Source organism: Panthera onca, chromosome B2 (genome assembly GCF_046562875.1).
Source record: "Panthera onca isolate mPanOnc1 chromosome B2, mPanOnc1 haplotype 2, whole genome shotgun sequence".
NCBI classification, from domain to species: Eukaryota; Metazoa; Chordata; class Mammalia; order Carnivora; family Felidae; genus Panthera; species Panthera onca.
This window is the reverse complement of record NC_138343.1, coordinates 102,233,367-102,253,800: the sequence shown is the minus strand read 5'-3', so window position 1 is coordinate 102,253,800 and position 20,434 is coordinate 102,233,367. Positions and strand designations below refer to the sequence as shown.

Here is a 20,434-nt window from a genome sequence, read left to right as displayed (position 1 = left end):
CTTGAGGATTTTGAAGTCAATAGCAAAATCAAGAAGATATTTTTGGTAGTGGCTCCAAATGGCTCCTGCTTCAATAAGGCCTTTTTTTTTTTTTTTTTTTTTTTTTTTGGTGAGGCTATGGAAGAGTGTGTATTCGTGTATTCGGGTATTTGGGAGAAAATTGTACAAGATATAGTTGGAATAAGAGTGCTACACTGTAGACTGTCAGAAGCCCCCACCCCTTACAATGCAATGTAGTTGGCTTACAATAGGTGCTTGACAAATGTTTGTTGACCTATTGATCAGACACAGGTATTTATCGCTTCCATGAGTTTTGAAAGTGTTTTAGCATTCTGCTCCAATCTTCTAGTGTCCAAACAGCAGCAGCAGTATGGATATGTGGATTTGGGGGGGGGGGGGGGGGGGAGACTGAATGAATTCAAACCCTGGATCATCAACAGTGGAGACGACCAAGTACCTTACTAAAGAAGAAATAGGAATAATACTTACATCTCAGCGTTTGGGGGAGTCTTAAATGGCCTAACAGGTAGCTTTTATAAATAGGTATCAATGAAAATATTATAAGTGCAAATGCTTAGCACTGTGCTTTACGCCCTGATGTAAATGCATTCTATAAATACTCATTCAAAACCAGGCAGTACTGTACTACTTATTGTCTGTATTAGGTCCCCTTAACAGGTCGCAACCTCGGAGCAATTATCAACAAAAAATAAAGAATAAATGAACAAACGAGAAACCTGAGGCGACCCGGCCCAGGGACCATGGGCTGCAGCCCGGCGTGTTCGAAGAGGCCGGAAGGGGTGCAAGAGTGGTCTCTCCCCGCCCGGTTCCCGGCACGTGGTCCGCTCGGGCGGGAGCTTCGCGACAGTGGGGGAGGGGAGCGGCGTGGGACGACGCGGAGGGGGTCTAGGCGGCCAAGGCTATGGTTGGGGAGGCGCGACTGCGCAGACTCCGAATAGGCGCAACCACTGTGCGAAGATTGTGAGGGGGGGAGCGCTCACCCGGCGCCACACTCCCTTTAGCTACTTGTGGAGTGATAGCCTGACTATTTTTGTCGTTTCACGACTGCATTTGGCGCCGCTCTCCACAAGTTATTCATCATTACCAGGCCTCTTATCTCAAGGCTGACAAGGTTTCTTTTTTAGTCGGACCCCTCTTTCCCCCCCGTGAAGGCCACAGTGGACGCGCCCCACCTCCCCTCGGCCTCCGGAGGTGGTTTGGCTGCCCCCTCCCCCTCCCCAGTGTCGCGAGTTGGCGCCGCTGCCACCCCCCGCTCCGCGCTCTCGGCCCCTCGGCCGGGCGGTACCGAGTCCTCCCGGCACCCCCTCCTCTCCTCCCTTCGGCTGGCCCTTCCCCGCGGGACTGCCACCCCCACCTTCGCCCCAGCCCTTTTCTTTCCCCGCGGAGCCGCGGCGGCAGCAGCAGCAGCAGGAGGAGGAGCCGGAGCCCGGAGGCGGCGGTGGCCCGGGAGCCCATGGCGTACAGTCAGGGAGGCGGCAAGAAGAAAGTCTGCTACTACTACGATGGTGAGAGGCCGGGACGGCGGCAGGGTGGGCGGGCAGGGCTGGGGAGCCAGGCCGGGAGCCGAGCCGGACTCCGCGGCCGCCGAAGCGAGTGGGCGCCGGTGCTGAGGGGTGGGAAGGAGGAGGGACCGACGTCTGGCCGCATCTTAACCCATTCCCGACCCGACGCCGTCAGGGGGAGCCCCTCCGCGGCGAGCGGCCCCCGCCGGCTCTGCGGCGGGTGCCAGGTGGACGCCCCCCTTTTCCCTCTTGCAGCTCTCCCTCCGGCTGTAAGGTCCGCCGCCCTGAAGGCGGCCGCCTGTAGGACGGCGCCGGCCTACCCTGCCTCGGTGGAGGTGGCCAAGGGGATGGTCCGGCCTCTCGCCTCTCCTGCCCGCCACTCGCGGGAACGGAGGTGTTGGGGGACCCTGCTCCGGCCCCCGACCCCTCCCCCCCCGGGTCAAAATATCTACCCCGGCCCAGACTTCACACAAAGCCCCGCGGCCGCGAGAGCCCCGCCCCCAGTCCCCGTCCCTCCCCCCCCACCCCCCCCCCCATCGCGGCTCGCTCCCGCCCCGCCCCTCCCTTCCTCTTCGGCTCTGGCTGGCCGCAGTGTCTGCTCCTTTCTCCGCCTCCAGCTTCACCCCGGACCCCTCGACCGGGTCGCGGCTGGCGAGTAGTTACTGAGGGTGGGGGCCCATGGACGCCTTGGGGCACACTCACTCCTCCGTTTCGCCGGGGCTCCATCCCTCTCCTTTGTTCGCCCGGTGCTTTCAGCGCCACTTTCTCAGGATTCAAACGAAAAGGCTTCACTTCCTCGAAAAAAATCGGGGTTTTTCGAGTTTGAGGTAGTTAGTCTTCGCGGGAAATATGACGGTGCTAGGGAGACGTGGAACTGTTACTGCTTGTGTTCGTGGATCAGACTCGATGGGTCCTGGCTTGCCTCTGTGAGAGGCGGTTACCACCCACTTCTTTGTTGCTCTTTGTTCGATCAGGAAATACACCCTGCTTTGGAGGTTTAGGAGAGCATTGGCATCTTGCTTGTGAAAGCTGTTACTAGGTGGTGGGAGTTTGGGTGTAGGAAAACTTTGAGGAGTCGTGCGGAAAGTGCTGAATAATCAGGTAAGCTTGAGCTTGCGGCACAGTAAAATATGAAAATCAGATAGCTTAAATTTTAGGGGTTCTCCCATTTGAAATTTGAGCAGAGACGTTACACAAAGACATTAACGGCAAATAGTTTCTCCTGGATTATTCTCCACAGAAGGATTTTGAAAAGTTAACAAAGAAGCCAGGCTCCGTGACCTGCTATTTGATGTGTCTCAAGCAGTACAAATCTTGAAAGTTGTTTCCTACAAGTGGTGTATTGTTTGTATTACAAAATCTTAGGTGGAACCAGACCTTAGAGATCTGGTTCAGAATGAAGCTGATTTTAATTTGAAAATGGCCATACCATATTACTTCATTTAGCAAAGATGAATCTTTTAATGCCTGATCATATAAAATGACCATATAAAATGTGTCTTTGGGGGAAAACTTCAGATCATACAGAAGAAATCTAAATCGTTTGATGTTTGATGGCTAGTACTAAGTAGTTAACAGCTGTGGTATAAAACATTTTTTGAGAGCATTGCATATATGTGTAATACAAATTGAAATTATGCCATCCTGGAGGGATAGAGATAGGAGTACATTTTAATTTTAATATGAACTATATTTCTTAATGATCAGTCTTTAAAAATTTATGCATATTTTGAGTCACTGGCAGAGCCCTTGCTCTCCATTCCCTGATCAAATTAGAAAGTAAATAACCATATGTGCAAATTAATTTTTAAAATGATATTGTTTCTAAGGTTTAAAAAGCGGGGGAAACTAGTGCTAAGGCTCTTCCTGCAGCTTAGTTGCTATTGACAGTGATAGGCTCTAATGAAGCTGCTTATAACTTCTTGTCATCAGACTTGAATTGTAGAAGCAGGAAGTACACTTAAGGAGCAGTTTTCAGAACAGCTGTTTGTTTCTGGGTCCATTTGTGATGATCCTTTGCTGAGGGAATGGGATGCCAAGGGCAGGATGCGGGGCTTGATAGGTAGAGTGGAAATAATCAAGTCTCATGAGTATCACTTATTTACTGTATACCATTCAACTGCTTTACCTGATGACCAACACCAGTTGTGTAACTGAGTTTTTGGAAATCTAAGGCTCTTGCCTCATTTTTAGAATGGAATTTTTGGTTGCTTTCATTTGGAATTTTCTTTGGATTTTTGTCGGGGGTGGGGGGAGCTAATAAAATGTTTTGGAGAAACTATTAAGTTGGCTGGGTATCATTATGCTAATTATTAGTACGTGATAGCATATATACTAAGCTTTGAACAATTAATTCAAAAAGCTTACATTTTCATTATCCCCCAAATCCTATTTTGTCAGCTTATAAAGGTAGTGGTAATTTTTCTTTTTCTAATTGTGAGGAAAGAGAAAGGTAAAGTAGCTTCTGCACCAAAGAATGGGGAGACTTGGAGGTATACAACATGGATTGGATTGAAACGAAAAATCTGCTCGCCTAAATTAGCTGCTTTTAAATTTTTTTTTTTTTTCAACGTTTTTTATTTATTTTTGGGACAGAGAGAGACAGAGCATGAACGGGGGAGGGGCAGAGAGAGAGGGAGACACAGAATCGGAAACAGGCTCCAGGCTCCGAGCCATCAGCCCAGAGCCTGACGCGGGGCTCGAACTCACGGACCGCGAGATCGTGACCTGGCTGAAGTCGGACGCTTAACCGACTGCGCCACCCAGGCGCCCCTAAATTAGCTGCTTTTAATGTGTTGGTAAAGAGAGTAGAAGACAGGAGTGAAGCGAATTCTAAACCATAGGAATCCTATGTTTAGGCTTAGTGGGACCATTAGGCACACTCTTTGCAACACAGAGAGAATATCTAGCAAATGAAAGAGACTTCTTGAAGACATGTATTTTTCTCTGTATGCTTTATAGTGTTCAGTATTATACCCTTTAGATGGCTGGAACGCTGGTTCCAGGTGAACCTTCAGGCATTGATGGATGAGGTATCCTTAAACCTTTGAGGAAACTGCAGCAATTGTTGACCCATGCCTCCAAAGTTTCCAAAAACTCCCTTCTAAATCTTGGTATTCTTGTATGTACTACAAGATTATCAATACTATGTAAAGTGACATAACTAGTTGCTGAGATCCCTTCTGACTTTAAAATGATGTGATTTCTGTACTTAAATGTAATTAGCAAACCAAGCTGTGTTAACAGCCTTGTCTGTGATACTCACATTTATTTTATTTTTTTAAGTTTACTTATTTATCTTGTGAGAGAGAGCCCACGCAAGCAGTGGTGGGGCAGAGAGAGAGGGAGAGGGAGAATCCCAAGCAGGGTCCCTGCTACAGAGCCAGATGTGGGCCGGATCATGACCTGAGCCAAATCAAGAGTCAGACACCTAACCACTGAGCCAACCAGGTGCCCCACAATGCATTTATAACACTTTATCTAGAAATGTTAAATGTGCTTTGTTTTGAATCAAGCTTTAGGCCAATCACATTTAGTGCCTATTTTACAATGTATGTGATATAATAGGGTTGTATATATATGTCATTTACATAATTGTCTGTATAGTGCTCTGTGCTCTGTTTTTTCCTCTTGATAGTGTGCATCAGAATTTTTGGAGACAAGTGGTTCAATGAAAAGCATGCACCACTATACAAAGATAGAATATAAAAGTTATCAAGATTGCACCTCCCAGGATACTCATAAGAATTCTGTTTGGCAGCCAACTATTCACAGATTTTTTTAGATTTTTATTTGTAACAGTGGTGCCAAAGCCTTTTGTTAGATAGATAGCCTTTAATAAAACGGCATGGGTTCTTTGCTGTAGTATAAATATTATCCGTAAAATAGGTAATTATTTTTTCTAAAACAGGTTATCAGCAAATCAGAGTACTGAATGAATTACAGCAGCAGTTCATAAATACCAGTAGTCCTAATTGCACATCACTATTTAGACCTAGTACTGTGTAATACTTAAATAAAACAGTTTTTCTTATACTTGGGTCCTCTTCCCCCAGCTATTCTTTACTACTCATTTCTTTAAAATTTCACCTTATGAGACTTTTCCCTATTACCTTAATCCTCATTACTGATTTTTTCCCTATTACACTCTCATGCTGTTTATATCACCTGAATTTTGTCCACCTCACTGAATACAAGCTTTGTGAGGACAGAGTCTTGTCTGTTTTGCTTATGTCTATGCCTCCATCATGTAAATAAAAGTTAAAGGTTTTTTAAATTATTGATGAATAAATGATCAGTACCTTATTTTTATGGATAGAGCACTTTCATATAACATTTTCTTTGCTTCTTAAAACCATTCTGAGTTATAGACAGGTAAAATGAGTGGCATTTTGTCTATATTACATTTGAACATAGATTCGTATCCCTGTTTGACCCAGTCCACTTCTTATCCTTTACCACATTGACTGGTTTTAATGTCCAAGAAGAGGTCAAAACCTGGTACCTAAAAGATTTTTCTTTTTTCCTTTGGTGACACAACAGTGGACCTCCTTAGGCTCCTACAAAAAAAGGGTGGGCCGGGGGCTTCCTCTTACAAAACAGAAAGTATTAGTAATTATTTTTCTTAACAAAAACTTGTAAATGCTTCGGTTGATAAGTATTTAAGGAGATAGTTGGAATTGGTAATCTCTTAGAGAATGATAATAGCATTGAAATATGAATGAGATCAGATTTAAAAGTTTAATAAGGATATTTGTACTGGTTAATAAGTCCTGTTCCTCTCTATTTCCATAGCAGTTGGCTTATACTTGTTTATGAAAGCCCATAGAAATATCAAATGGGTTTAATATTTGTGTGCCAGGTAGACAAAAGATTATTTAAGTTCTAAGAAGGAAATAAAAGCTGTATACCTAAGTGTGGACCTTTGCAGGCTGTTCAGACAAGGAAGGCCTGAAGGAAGAGAATGGGCCAGTTTTAAAAGAGTTTTCCTATGAGGACACATGGGTGGCTTAGTGGCTTAAGCATCTGACTTCAGCTCAGGTCATGATCTCTTGGTTTGTGGTATTGAGCCCCCCGTCGGGCTCTGTGCTGAGCTCTGGAGCCTGCTTCAGATTCTGTGTCTCCCTCTCTTTCTGCCCTTCCCTGTTCATGCTCTGTCCCACTCTTTAAAAAATAAACATTAAAAAAAAAAAATTAAGGAAAAAAGTTTTCCTATGTAGTACATTGCAAACTACAAAGGCCAAGTAAGTTAGGATTTGGCACACTAAACAAAAGGGAAGATGTAGGGGAACGATGGGATGCCAAGGCAAGGTAGTAAAGGGCCAGACCACGCAAGACATGTACTAAGAGATTTTAACTTTGTTCAGGGAATAGAAAACCACTGAAGGTTTTTAAATAGAACTTTTTTTTTTTTTAATTTTTTTTTTTTTTAACGTTTATTTTATTTTTGAGACAGAGAGAGACAGAGCATGAACGGGGGAGGGTCACAGAGAGAAGGAGATACAGAATCTGAAACAGGCTCCAGGTTCTGAGCTGTCAGCCCAGAGCCCGACGCGGGGCTCGAACCCATGGACCGTGAGATCATGACCTGAGCCGAAGTCGGACGCTTAACCGACTGAGCCACCCAGGCGCCCCTAAATAGAACTCTTTAAGTGGAAAAAGGATGGTAAAGAGTGATGAATGGAAGACTGAAAGCAAGAATTGAATGTATGTTGGTCCACATAAAATATCATGGTTGTGGCTGACAGAAATGGACACATTTAAGAGAGGTTTTGAGAGTAAAAAAAACTTGTTGGTGGATTGGAAATGGAGCTGGAACTGGTTAATGGTGATACAGAATAAAGGATGGTTCCTAAGTTTCTATCTAGATGGAACAGATTAGGTGACTCATTCCTAAGAGAAGAAGGTTTTTAGAGCAGTCCTCTTGTTCACTGACTTGTCCAAGCACCTAGAAAAGTGCCTGGCACATGGTAGTCTCTTGATTTTGTTAAATGAATGAATGAACTTGAGAAGCTCCTGATACTTAAAGGTTGGTGGAGGAGTGGTTATGGGGTAGGAGTAAAGTCCAAGAGAGCAGTTTATGGAAGCCAGTGGCCAGTGTGTTAAAGATAGTGGACTAAGCAGTATGTGGAAGATGAAAAAATTAATATTTATAATCATTCTGCATATTGTGAATCTTCACACATTTTTTTGCTGCAAAAGTATTAATGTTTGATTATAGGCTGCTGTGTAGATCCCAGGATATCACATAATATACAACAGATGTAACAACTACATTTATAAAACCTGAAAAAAAATCTTAAATACATCTAGTCTCAAGTACTTTAGGTGAGAGTGTAGATCTTAGTAGCCATTTTGTTCTGATAGCTTCTTTTGAAGAGTGAACAGTTGCTAAAATTTTGCAGATAAAATGAATTCTTTGTGAGGATTTCTTCATGTTGACGATTAAAATTTATTGTGTTCAGGGAACCACCTTGAGCTAATTTTTCTGATGTTTGCTTCATTGGTAAAGCATTTTTATGTATTTTGATGAAAATCAAGATAACATTTAAAACGTCCAAATTGCGGGGCACCTGGGTGGCTCGGTCGGTTAAGCATCCGACTTCAGCTCAGGTCACGATCTCACGGTTTGTGAGTTCGAGCCCCGCGTCGGGCTCTGGGCTGATGGCTCAGAGCCTGGAGCCTGCTTCCGATTCTGTGTCTCCCTCTCTCTCTGCCCCTCCCCCGTTCATGCTCTGTCTCTCTCTGTCCCAAAAATAAATAAACGTTAAAATAAAATGTCCAAGTTGCATTACTTCACCACTTAGATGAGTGGAATTTGTAGGTTCTTAAAACTAAGAAAAGACATTTTATGTTTATTGAAAAGTGGATGGCTACAAAGCAGCCTTGAGAGAATTTTGAGATATGGGATTAAACCAGAAAGAATTGGGAGATGGTTCTTTTATTAACCCCTTACATTTTGGGGGAATTCTTGGTAAACCAGTTAATACTTATCTTTGGCTTGGTTGCCCTTGTGGACATGTGTCATTTAGGTAGGGGGCACATATTTTTGATGGGTCTGGGGCGCCTAAATAGTAGCAGAGAAAACTTGTTGAAAGCTATGTATATTCATACAAAATTGGAGGACCCTATATTGGTAAAAAAGTGATGGATTAGATAGGTAGTTTCTTATATTCATTTTCTTGAAATTAGTGAAGACCCTAAACCTTTACCATATTATATCCTTTCCTAGCCAGGCTTTCCCTTACCATTTCTACTGACTGTAAATGTCGTTGCTCTCCTACTAGCTACTGCTTAAAGATGGTCTGCGTTGTTCTGCCCACATTTGACTCTAGCTCTTCTAGCTTGGCAATATTACCGGACTCAGCTGCATCTCACATTACTTCACTATAGGAACAATAGTAATAATAAATAGCTACATCATAGGGTTAATTGACAAGATTAACAGATAATAATGTGAAGTGCTTAGAATTGTACCTCCTAGTAAGCACTCAATAAATGTTCATTGCTGGGGCGCCTGGGTGGCGCAGTCGGTTAAGCGTCCGACTTCAGCCAGGTCACGATCTCGCGGTCCGTGAGTTCGAGCCCCGCGTCAGGCTCTGGGCTGATGGCTCGGAGCCTGGAGCCTGTTTCCGATTCTGTGTCTCCCTCTCTCTCTGCCCCTCCCCCGTTCATGCTCTGTCTCTCTCTGTCCCAAAAATAAATAAAAAAGGTTGAAAAAAATAAATGTTCATTGCTGCTATCATTTTTTTTTTTCAAACATGCTTGCTGAGAAATTGCTACTGTAGTCACCCTTCTGTAGGTTATTGGCATCTTTCCTATTATTAGATTATTAGTGGCTTTCCATTGGACTCTCAGTATGTCTATAACTAGAGTTATTTGGTCTTAAAATATAATAGATGTTAGAGACATCTCATCTTAGTAAATCTAACCAAGTGTTTGGAAGTTCTCTGAAGACGAGTTTCTTTATTCTTATTCTCATGGTCTCTTGGTAGTGATAACTTAGAAGTAACCCCCCTTGCATTAATTTGGGTACGTGGTGCTTTGTGATTCTAGCGGGCTTTCCATACCTCAATTTCTTGAGACCAGGTTGCTTTCAAGGAAGTATGTGTGGTGCCAACCATGTAGAACTGAGCTTCATAGTATATCCTTGTAAAGGTAGTTTATTTCATACATGGCCTCTGAATTGTGATATATATACGCAGAGGAATGTTACATATCCCCATAGTCTTCCTTAGCTACTTGTCTGTATTGTCTTAGCTTTGTTGTTGGCTCTTGGTTTAAGAAAGGTGGCTTTCCCTTTAAATGACTGTGTATATGTTGTTTTCGGAAGAGAGTTTGTATTGAAAATGAGTTAAGTAAATTAGTGTTACAATACCAACAAAATAAAACAGTAGTAGTATTTAGAAATAGCTATGTTATGAAAATAGGCCCATTATAAAACAGGAATGTTTGTCCTGGAGTATTACCAAGTACATGGAAGAGAGAAATGCAAGTTTTTGAGTTCTCAGTTTACATTAAACCAAAAAAGGTGGGGGCACCTGGGTGACTCAGTCAGTTAAGCGGCCGTCTTCAGCTCAGGTCATGATCTCCTCATTTGTGGTATCGAGCCCCCCATTGGGCTCTGTCCTCAGAACCTGGAGCCTACTTCCAATTCTGTGTCTCTCTCTCTCTCTCTGCCCCTCCCCTGCTTGCTCTGTGTGTGTGTCTCTCTATCAAAAATAATAAACATTAAAAAAAAATTTTAACCAAATGTGTATATTAGGATTTTGGAAGATTTTTTTGATCCTGAAGATAAAGAGGGAAATGGTATTCTTTATCCCTAGCTTTTACATAAACTCATGTTGAAGTGATTAACTTCAAGCCATTAAAGTCAGCTTGACTGTCCTAACAAAATTTCGGAATTATTTATTTAAAGACTAGAATTGATACTAAAATAATTTCTAATTTAATACAGTCTGTTGCAGAAAGTGCTTGTTACATTAAAAAAATAGTATATTTTTAGAGGTTTCCTTAATATTTTTATTATAAAACCACTAGGTCTTTACCTAAAAGTATTGATTTTATTGAAATTTGATAGATGAAAATCTGGTTTTGGTGTTACCTGCTCATTTTAAAATAGACCTTATGTATAAGTTTTAAAACGTTGGTATATAAGATGTCATGGAAAGGTAGGCTGGCAGTTACAACTTTTAATCATTAAGAATGAGACAGAATACCCTTTCTACCTTAAAAAATGTCATGAGTATGTGTGTCTCATCAGAGCAAAATTTTATTTACGATCTAAATTTCATTTACCAAAAATTTCTCTTATAAACTGTGATAAGGATGTATGTGGAATGTTTTAACCCACATAATTCTAACTCTAAAGGATTTCTGGAATGCCAGTAAATATTCAGGAAGTAATTGCTGTAAAATCTTTAAATAATAACAGTGAAACTCCGCGAATTTACATTAGGCATCTGAACTTGCCAGTGAATATGAAAAGTAATTATCAATTTAAGTAACAAAAACCACTTTTTTAAGTCATTACAGAGTATTTTATTTGAACTAATCCTAAATAAGACATTTTGGTAAGCTGAAAATCAGAAAGCTTCCTTGCCTTAATCTATAAATAAGCATAACATATACTAATGGAGTTATCACATGTAAACGTGTACATAGTATCTTGGTTTTCTAATATAATTTGAAAGTTGAAAAATCCAAAATCATCATTTAAGGTTTTAAATCTTATTTGGGTGATAAATGCCTGCTACTGATAAACCTACAATTTAGATTGTGAAGATTCTCTTGTTTGTATTATTCAGTTGATGTTGTTTTTCTATTTTAGGTGATATTGGGAATTATTATTATGGACAGGGTCATCCCATGAAACCTCATAGAATCCGCATGACCCACAACTTGCTGCTAAATTATGGCTTATATAGAAAAATGGAAATATATGTGAGTATACCTTTTGGTAAATATTCAGCAGTGATTTTATTTTTTTAATCTACTGCCCTGAAACTTTATTACTCCCTTTGGAGGGCATTTAGCAGATGAAAAAGTCTGGAAGAAAACAGAAACTCCTTTTTGTTTTATTCTTCAGAGAAAACTGGGAGTGTGGGAACTGTAGCCTCTCTTTTCCCTGCTCCTCCACTACTTTTAAAAAGTTTCCCATATCCCACCTTTTCACATTCTGGAGAACAACTCAGTTTAGCATACTAAATATTTTTGTTACTGTAGTGGTTGACCTGGCTGTGCTGCTGAAGAGTTGACCTGGGACTATTACGGAAGAATTATGTAGAAAATTCTAGAAAATTGGCATATGGAACAGTGTGTTAGTGGACGTGCAGAATATAAATAACATTTAAGATACAACTGCTTTAAATGTTTTTGCACTGATGGGAGTATATATAAACAAATGTAAGACACAATTCTTGCCTATCTGGGGAGAAAAGAAAGACTTGAAGCAGTTAACAGTGTTGGGGGTGTGTGTATGTATGTGTGTATATATATATATATATGTGTGTGTGTGTGTATATACGTGTATATGTATGTATGTACGTATGTGTATATATATATATGTATGTATATACACGAGTTATTTTCTTTGAAATATAAACATTAGAGGAGAGGATTGGATAAGACTATCTGGAAGCCTTCTGGGCTTCTGGGAGAAGTGTGTCATAAATAAAATTGAGCTCTTGGGCACAAGGATAATTAAGATAGGCAGAGGAAAGGAAGAGAGATTCTGAACAAAGACTTAAAATTGAGATTGAGTCTCATTCTCACTGTATGCAGAGCAGGTTTATGATAGAAGGTTTGTGACGGAAAATGAAAGAAAGTGTTTCTGAACATGGATTCGGTAAGTGTTGAGCCATTTCCACTAAAATAAAAGGAGTGATTAATTTATAGTTGGGGCCAGACCTGTCTAATGCTTTTAAAGGAGTAGAAATTAGCTTCAGAATTGATACGGTTTCCTAAAAACACACATTTATAAATTTGGATTAGCTTTGAAATTTATTTTGTTCTGGCCAGCCTAATTTCTTTTAGAGGACGGTTAGGGGAAATTGTATATTTTGTGTTTGATAATTCTGATATAACCAGTTGTAATTCCACAATTCTGACATTTGGTTTTCTTCACAGAGGCCCCATAAAGCCACTGCTGAGGAAATGACAAAATACCACAGTGATGAGTACATCAAATTTCTACGTTCAATAAGACCCGATAATATGTCTGAGTATAGTAAGCAGATGCAGAGATGTACGTTTCTGTGCTAAAAATATATGCTAGTATTGATAAGTGTAAATGAGTATTTTTAGAAGCTTATAATTAGAATTATCCAAATCTAGGTATTCTGCCTGATCTAAATATTATTTTAATTATTGGTTTGAGAAGTCAATGTAAAAATATTAAAGCTACTTTGTAAAAAACAAAAGCAAACTCTACTTGAAGCCTATTGATTTGCCAAACTGCCAAAGAGCTATTTGGTGTTCCTCTACTCTTTGTTTTGGTTAACTTTGGGAGAATGGGTATTAGTGGGAAGACTTTGTTCCCTTGCTGTTTAAAAAAAGTAATTATACTTTGATTGGTCTTAGCCTGGTATATATATCTCATTTTCTTTGTGTGCTTTAGTTAATCTGGATTGTAATATATAATCTGTTCCTTCCCATTGTTAGTGACACTTTTGATTTTCTTCTATAAAGCATTTTATAGATAAAAAGTATTTTATTAGTGATCGGTTGGCTTGAAAGTGTAATGCAAAGTGTCATCCTAGAATGATTGCCAGAGTTTTTTAAACCTTGTTAACTGGAGTTCATTCTTATCAGTGTTTTTATTAATCAATTTTAGTGATGATGTTTTTTTAATGAACAATTTCAATAATGCTAAATTAAGTGTAGTTGTTAGGCATCTCATACATTTATAGAACTTTGTATACATTTCTACTATCGATTATTTATTCAGTAAAATGCTGTAATGTAAATAGAACATACTATTTATACATGTTTTTTTGATGGAGATTTAGGCTTAAGATTAAAAGTCATGAGTAGATGGGACAGATGAATTAACAGGATTGATTTATTAATACATAGTACTGAATTATATTATGATTATGATTATATCTGAGCAGTAAGAAACTAAAATTTATTCATTGTAGTGTTAGATTAAGGATATATATACAAAGCTATGTAAAACAATTACCCTTGCTTTTGAAGAAGTTGTAATTTGAGAGGTGGGGAGAGACTTGAGAATGGGTTATATACATATATGTCCCTTTTATCCTGTCTGTACTAAGGAACTAAATATATTGCAGTGTGTCACATATCTGTAGGTGTTGTTTTCTCGTGCTTTATTTACTCCTTTCTTCTACACCCTGGCTGTTATGAACTTAGTTAATTCTTCTCCTTTGAGATGGGGTAGGCAACCTGCTGCTTTATCTTTTTAGTACTCGCTAAAATATAGTTCAAAGTTATGGATAGTCTGTGCATGTAAGGAATTGTAGAGAGAGTAAATTATAAAGGAATTAAAGTTGCTTCAATTTTGTAGAATCTTGATTAATTGAATATTTGAGGAGAAATGCCTAAATTTAAGTCTGTGTTTTAATTAAATCAAATACGTTTTATATTTTGATTGCTACTGATTTTTTGGTAATAGAGTAGAGATGTTCTACAAATAATCCTGGTAAGATTTGATGGTGGTGTTTCACATATAATGCTTTAATTACCTTGGATAAGTGATATATTTTTAAGTAACAAACTTTAGCTTTCTACCAAGATGTTTTATGATTGCATCAAATAAAGTTTTTATAAGAAAAGGTTTCATTAATTCACAGAAGGGCTTGTAACTGAAATCCATCTTTCACAGTTAATGTTGGAGAGGATTGTCCAGTGTTTGATGGACTCTTTGAGTTTTGTCAGCTCTCAACTGGTGGCTCAGTTGGTAAGTGTCCTGATTCAGATTTAAAAATTGGCTTAGGGGCACCTGGGTGGCTCAGTTGGTTAAGCGTCCAACTCTTGGTTTTGGCTCAGGTCAAGATCTCACAGTTTGTGGGTTCAAGCCTTGCGTCAGGCTCTGTGCTGGCATCACAGAGCCTGCTTGGGATCCTTTTTCCCCCTCACCTGCTTGTGCTCGCTCTCTCAAACTTAAAAAAAAATGACTTAAACTTAGTATCTTTTGGGTTATTTGTTTAGAGCAAAAGTTTTAATGGTAGTGGATTTTAATAACAAAAAAGTAGTCTGTATGTTTATGGTAGAGTACAGTTGTCTTTAAAAACCCCTGTGTTTGGGGCACCTGGCTGACCCATTGGGTAGAGCATGTGACTCTTGATCTAGGAATCATGAATTCAAGCCCCACATTGGGTGTAGAGCTTACTTTGAAAAAAAAATAAGTAAAGGTAGTTACTTCTTTCTTTAAAAATCAGTCAATGAATTCCCCATGTTTTATGGTCATAATGATTTGAAGTTTTCAGTTTCTTACTGCTATTATATTTTCACTTAGAGATTTCTCTCTTCTGCCTCGCTAGTTACCAATTTCCATATATACCCTTATTTAATCAGATCACAGCTATAGGATAATATTTATCTAAGGAGGGGCGCCTGGGTGGCTCAGTCGGTTAAGCGTCTGACTTTGGCCTAGGTCATGATCTCACAGTTTGTGAGTTTGAGCCCCACGTCAGGCTCTGTGCTGACACCTTGGAGCCTGGAGCCTGCTTCGGATTCTGTGTCTTCCTCTCTCTTTCTGCCCCTCCCCAGCTCATGCTTGCACTTTGTCTCTGTCAAAAATAAATAAACTTAAAAAATATATATATTTATCTAAGAAAAAATTGGCTGTTTGTGCCCTAGACAATGATCCTTATATTTTTGTAATTTTAAGTTCTTTTATACATGGCATATTCTATATAGGGCTTTTGTCTAGTTCTACTGTTTTTTATTTTAAACACTTTCAAAGTCTACCCTGTCTGGTTTTTTAGCTGGAGCTGTGAAGTTAAACCGACAACAAACTGATATGGCTGTTAACTGGGCTGGAGGATTACATCATGCTAAGAAATCAGAAGCATCAGGATTCTGTTATGTTAATGATATTGTACTTGCCATCCTTGAGTTACTAAAGTAAGTTAATTTGTGTTATTTTTCTTATGAAAAAAGTTTAAAACAATATGAATCTATGGCTTTAAAAAACATATCAAGTAGGTTAAAAGTAGTTATGGTGAGTCTTCTATGGATTTTTTATAAACCATTGTAGAAATGCAGGACATTTTCCCATTCCTTGGATTAGTGAGAATGAGAAATGCCTATGTATATCTAAAACTCCCATTAAATATCCTTTTAAAAAATACTAGAAGTAGTGTAGCGATTTAGATTTGGGTTATAGTTTCAACTAATGAGAAATGACATGACCCTGAAGTTCATGTTCTAACATTTTGTAAGTTTTAACTCTTGAAGGCAAAAATATGAAACGTTGTGTTAAAGGAAATTTGTTTTTTGAATGAGTTTGTGTAGTTTTACGTGCAGTGGGGCTTTGTTTTCTACTAATGGATAAAATTATCTCTAAATTACTAGAACAGTTTTAAAGTTACCCTTGATGGCAGTTTGAGAGCGGTATCTATAGAGGAGGTACTTAAGAATTTGGAAATTTATAAAGTTTTGGTTTTTTTTAACCATTATCGGTTGTAACATGTCTTAGATTCCACTTGAGATTGTAGTGAATTAGTTTTTTCTCAGTACTGAAAATGTTGTCTATAGTTGATTCCATGCATACAGTTCATAGAAGCTGATTTTTCAGTCATGTAAAATTTGGAATTGACTCCTCATATAAACAACTAAAATGTTTCAGTGAGCTCGTTGAGAGCCAGGGAAAACCATTTGAAATTATTTGCCTTGGTTTTTAATTTACTATTGATGTTGGTTCTTGTGTCTTCATCTCTTGAGTAATAGTTCTTGCCCACATGCTTATATTCTTTTTTTTTTTTAATTTTTTTTTTTTTTTTACATTTATTTATTTTTGAGACAGAGAGAGACAGAGCATGAACGGGGAAGGGTCAGAAAGAGAGGGAGACACAGAATCTGAAACAGGCTCCAGGCTCTGAGCGGTTAGCACAGAGCCTGATACGGGGCTCGAACTCACGGACCGCAAGATCATGACCTGAGCTGAAGTCGGACACTTAACCGACTGAGCCACCCAGGCGCCCCCCACATGCTTATATTCTTAAACAAGTTTAACTTAATTTGTCTAGACATATTTCTTTAACTGATGTGATCAAACATTTAATTAGTCGACAGTTGATAAGCCACTTATGAACCACTTAGAAACTTGCTTTGCTCACAGCTTTATTATTTTTGTGAAGAGATTCTGCTATGATGAGACATTCTACTTTTATTTCATAACTTTGCTGAATGGTGCTTTCCTGTGAGTTGAGACTATTCCTAAGAGTGCTTAGTTTGATAATGTCAGTTTACATTATTTTCTTTTAACATAGCTGTGGTATCATCATGTAATAAATTCTGTGCTGCCATTAAACTCAATAACAGAATAATCCTCACGTTATAGTGCCATAAAAGGATGACATTCAAAGTTCACCTTCCTTTTCTCTTGTTTTGACCTGGGTGCGTGCTAGTAATAAGATGTCACATTATGATGATACACATGGCTCTTAAAATGCATTCAAGTTATAACTGTATCGCTGCAATTTGCAGTGCTCCAATCAGCACTGTGAAGTGACGAGAGTACCGAATGTGGTTTCTGTCACAACTGCTCTATTCTGCAGTTGAAGCACAAAAGAAGCCGTAGACAATATGTAAACAAATAAACGTGGCCATGTTTCAGTAACACTTTATTTATGGACATTGAAATTTGAATTTCACTTAATTGTCACATATCCTGAACTGTTCCTGTTTTAATTTTATTTTTCAGCCATTTAAAAATGTAAAAATTATTCTTACGTTAAAGCTTTAAAAAAGATCCCATTGGCCAAATTTGGACTGTGAACCATAGATTGCTAACCACTGTTGTATAACCCTGAAAATATACTAGAGAGATGTTTTAAAGTACCAGTTCTAAGTATGGTATAATCTTCAGTTGTTAATATATAGGAACATGTGCTATGTTTTTAAAACCTGTAGAATAGGACAGATTTCACAGAGAGAGTAAATACATTTTCTTACCTAGATTGGGGCTAAAGAGAAGATTTAAGGATCTAAGGCTCAAACTTGTAATTTCAGGTGTATGAATGGTCTCTTAAGCTGGAAGTAAAGTAAGAAAAGGGATTAAACATTCTGGAATGCAAGAGCTCAAAAATAGGTTTTCTGAATCCATGTGGTTCTTCCCCATCTTAAAACCCTTTGAAAACATACGGCTTTGTTTTCAGGTATCATCAAAGAGTCTTATATATTGATATTGATATCCATCATGGTGATGGTGTCGAAGAAGCTTTTTATACCACAGATCGTGTAATGACTGTATCATTCCATAAGTATGGGGAATACTTTCCCGGAACAGGAGATTTGCGGGTAAGACTGAATTCGGTCTGAATAAATAATTACGAGATAAATATTAGGAAAACTGAGGAAGCTAATAATTATATATCTAAACTAATATTGTTCTTGAGTCATTAATTTGAAATTTGTGTGCAGAATAGAGTCATTTTTTATATGTTATCTAACATATGCTAGAATTCACTTTCGTTGACTATACAAAAATTCTGAGAGGACTTCCTTTGGCTCGGTCACTTTCTTTGATTGAATAATTGTTTTTGAACATCCCTGAAGCACTAAGCAGTCTTCTTGATTGATGTTCATTTGAATCTTCAAAACCTACTTGATAGTAGTCAACATTGTCTTTGATTGTAAAGACTGGTGGAAGAAAATAAGAAAACAATAAAATCTTTTTTAGATTCTTGTACTGTTCTTTTTATGGTTAGTCTTGATTTAATAGGTCTAATTTTAATCTCTTTTTCCTTTGGGGAAAGAATACCATAGCTTATCCTGCCTGCCTGTTAAATTAAATGCAACTATTTCTTTTATATTTCTGTTATCTTCTTCCATTTGGTGGTCTTTAATGAATGTAAAAACCAGTGGTCAAATCTTGTTTCTACAAAGTTCCTGAAGTTTTTTTTTTTTTCTTTTTCTACACTAGTTTTTCTTGAACCAAACTATATGCATGTTGAAATTTATTAAAAAATTTAAATAGCTGTTTTTAATTCAGCCTGGATTATATAGGAAATTTCTCTTAGCATGGCATTCAACATTAGTTCTAAATTATTTTATTAAGATTATTTTTCATATCTGTGGTATGGAGTTTATTTTAGCAACCATGTTTTTCAAATATGTGAGTTTTCTTTATTTGACCACAGGTGGTGCTCTTTCAGTAAGAGTTGTGATGGTGAAATCTTATAAATAGGTAGAGCGTCAGTGGTTTATTTCTGTTTAAATTATGTGGCTTTTAAAATTGAAAATTTACATTTTCACTTTCTTGCCTGTTAGCTCGTTCAGTGTCTTTCCGCACTTGGTCTTAACTTACATACTAGTGATTCTCAGAGTATGACCCTTAAACTGGCAGTATCAGTGTCTCCTGGGAACATATTGTCAGGCCTCAGAAATTCAGATTCTGTGCTGCACTGCTCTAAATCACTAGAATTCCTTTGCCTACAACCATTGCACTAGAAATTCAGCAAAAGCCTTCCTAAGTTTAAGTTTAAAAAAATTAAAGTCTCTTTTCAGTATGGTCCTAATTAATCTCAGAAATGGCAAAAGTCAGCCTGTGTTTTAATTTCTGACAGTATTCTTATGATTGAAGTTGGTGGAAAATATTGGAGAATGAATGTTTTTAAAAGATTTCAGTATGACTTTGAATATCTTCTACTCACTTAAGATTTTGCACACACTATATGAAATAGCCTCATAATATTTTTCCCTTTAGTTATTATAAAAGGTATCCCCAAAATTTTGCAAGGAACTCAAGATCAATCATATATGTTGTTATATTTGGAGTTTCATAAAACTTGTGTGTATCTTTAGATGTTAATTTGATGAACATTCCTTTTCCTTCGTGACAATTTATTCTAAATTAGAAAAGAAGGATACTTTGAGCGTTGATCATTGTTCAGAATTGTATGCATTTATTAGATCAGGAGCATAAGTAGAAGAAAAAGGGGTATGATACAGTAGTAGTTGAGGAATTAGAAATGGAAGGGATATAGCCTGGTGCTACAAGGGGAGCAGCTCTGAGTTGCCAGCCTTTGGCTGGAGTGAGAAGTGCTGACCAACTTTCTGTATTCTGAAATCTCAGTGTCAAGATATATTCCAGGAATTTGGTTTTTAATGAAGGAGTTTAGGAATTCACAGTGCTTTTAGTTTATCCACATCTGTATGGTTTGCATTTAGTTACATATAAACATTTAGAGTTCTTAAGAAAAATTTGGTTGGGAGGAGATGTGTAATCCCACTACTTGTCTTCGTTGGAAGTTGGCTCATAATAACTCTAATACTGAAGGATAAACTATGCTTTTTTAAAATGAATCAAGCTCAGATTATTATATGAGAGATCAGGGGAGAATTTACACACAAGTGTTAGTAATCCTAAGGATTCAAGTATATTGTATCATAATTTAAAACACCTGATTATCAGTCACCCCTAATCCTTTGGTGTGGCAGGTAAAGAAGTATTTTGTAGCAATTTTTTATACTGTACTGTTTCTTCAAGGAACATATATGTGTGCACATGCAGAGGTACATTTACACTCATGCATCTATGCGTGAAATGAGTATTTCAAATACTTATTTATGCAAATAAGTATATGTTGTGTGTGTGTGTGTGTGTGTATCCTAAGTGTGTCTACATTCCTGAACCCAGCTCTCTCTTTCTTTTGCTTCATTTGGAAGGTATTAATGCCTAGAGTGGTATTTATTCAACAAGTAGAAACATTTACTTCAAG

At 38.4% G+C, this 20,434-nt stretch overlaps 1 protein-coding gene across 1 annotated transcript in view; it reads left to right on the top strand.

The window, feature by feature from the left end:
• Positions 1–1,223: 1,223 nt before the first annotated feature.
• HDAC2 (histone deacetylase 2) overlaps positions 1,224–20,434 on the top strand; it is a 30,096-nt gene continuing 10,885 nt past the window's right edge. Inside the window, exons 1-6 of the mRNA XM_060616442.3 lie at positions 1,224–1,526; positions 11,353–11,465; positions 12,651–12,768; positions 14,371–14,445; positions 15,476–15,614; positions 17,870–18,011. Coding sequence (XP_060472425.1) covers positions 1,475–1,526; positions 11,353–11,465; positions 12,651–12,768; positions 14,371–14,445; positions 15,476–15,614; positions 17,870–18,011 — 639 coding nt within the window. The 5' untranslated portion in view covers positions 1,224–1,474. The remainder of the gene's footprint in view (positions 1,527–11,352; positions 11,466–12,650; positions 12,769–14,370; positions 14,446–15,475; positions 15,615–17,869; positions 18,012–20,434) is intronic.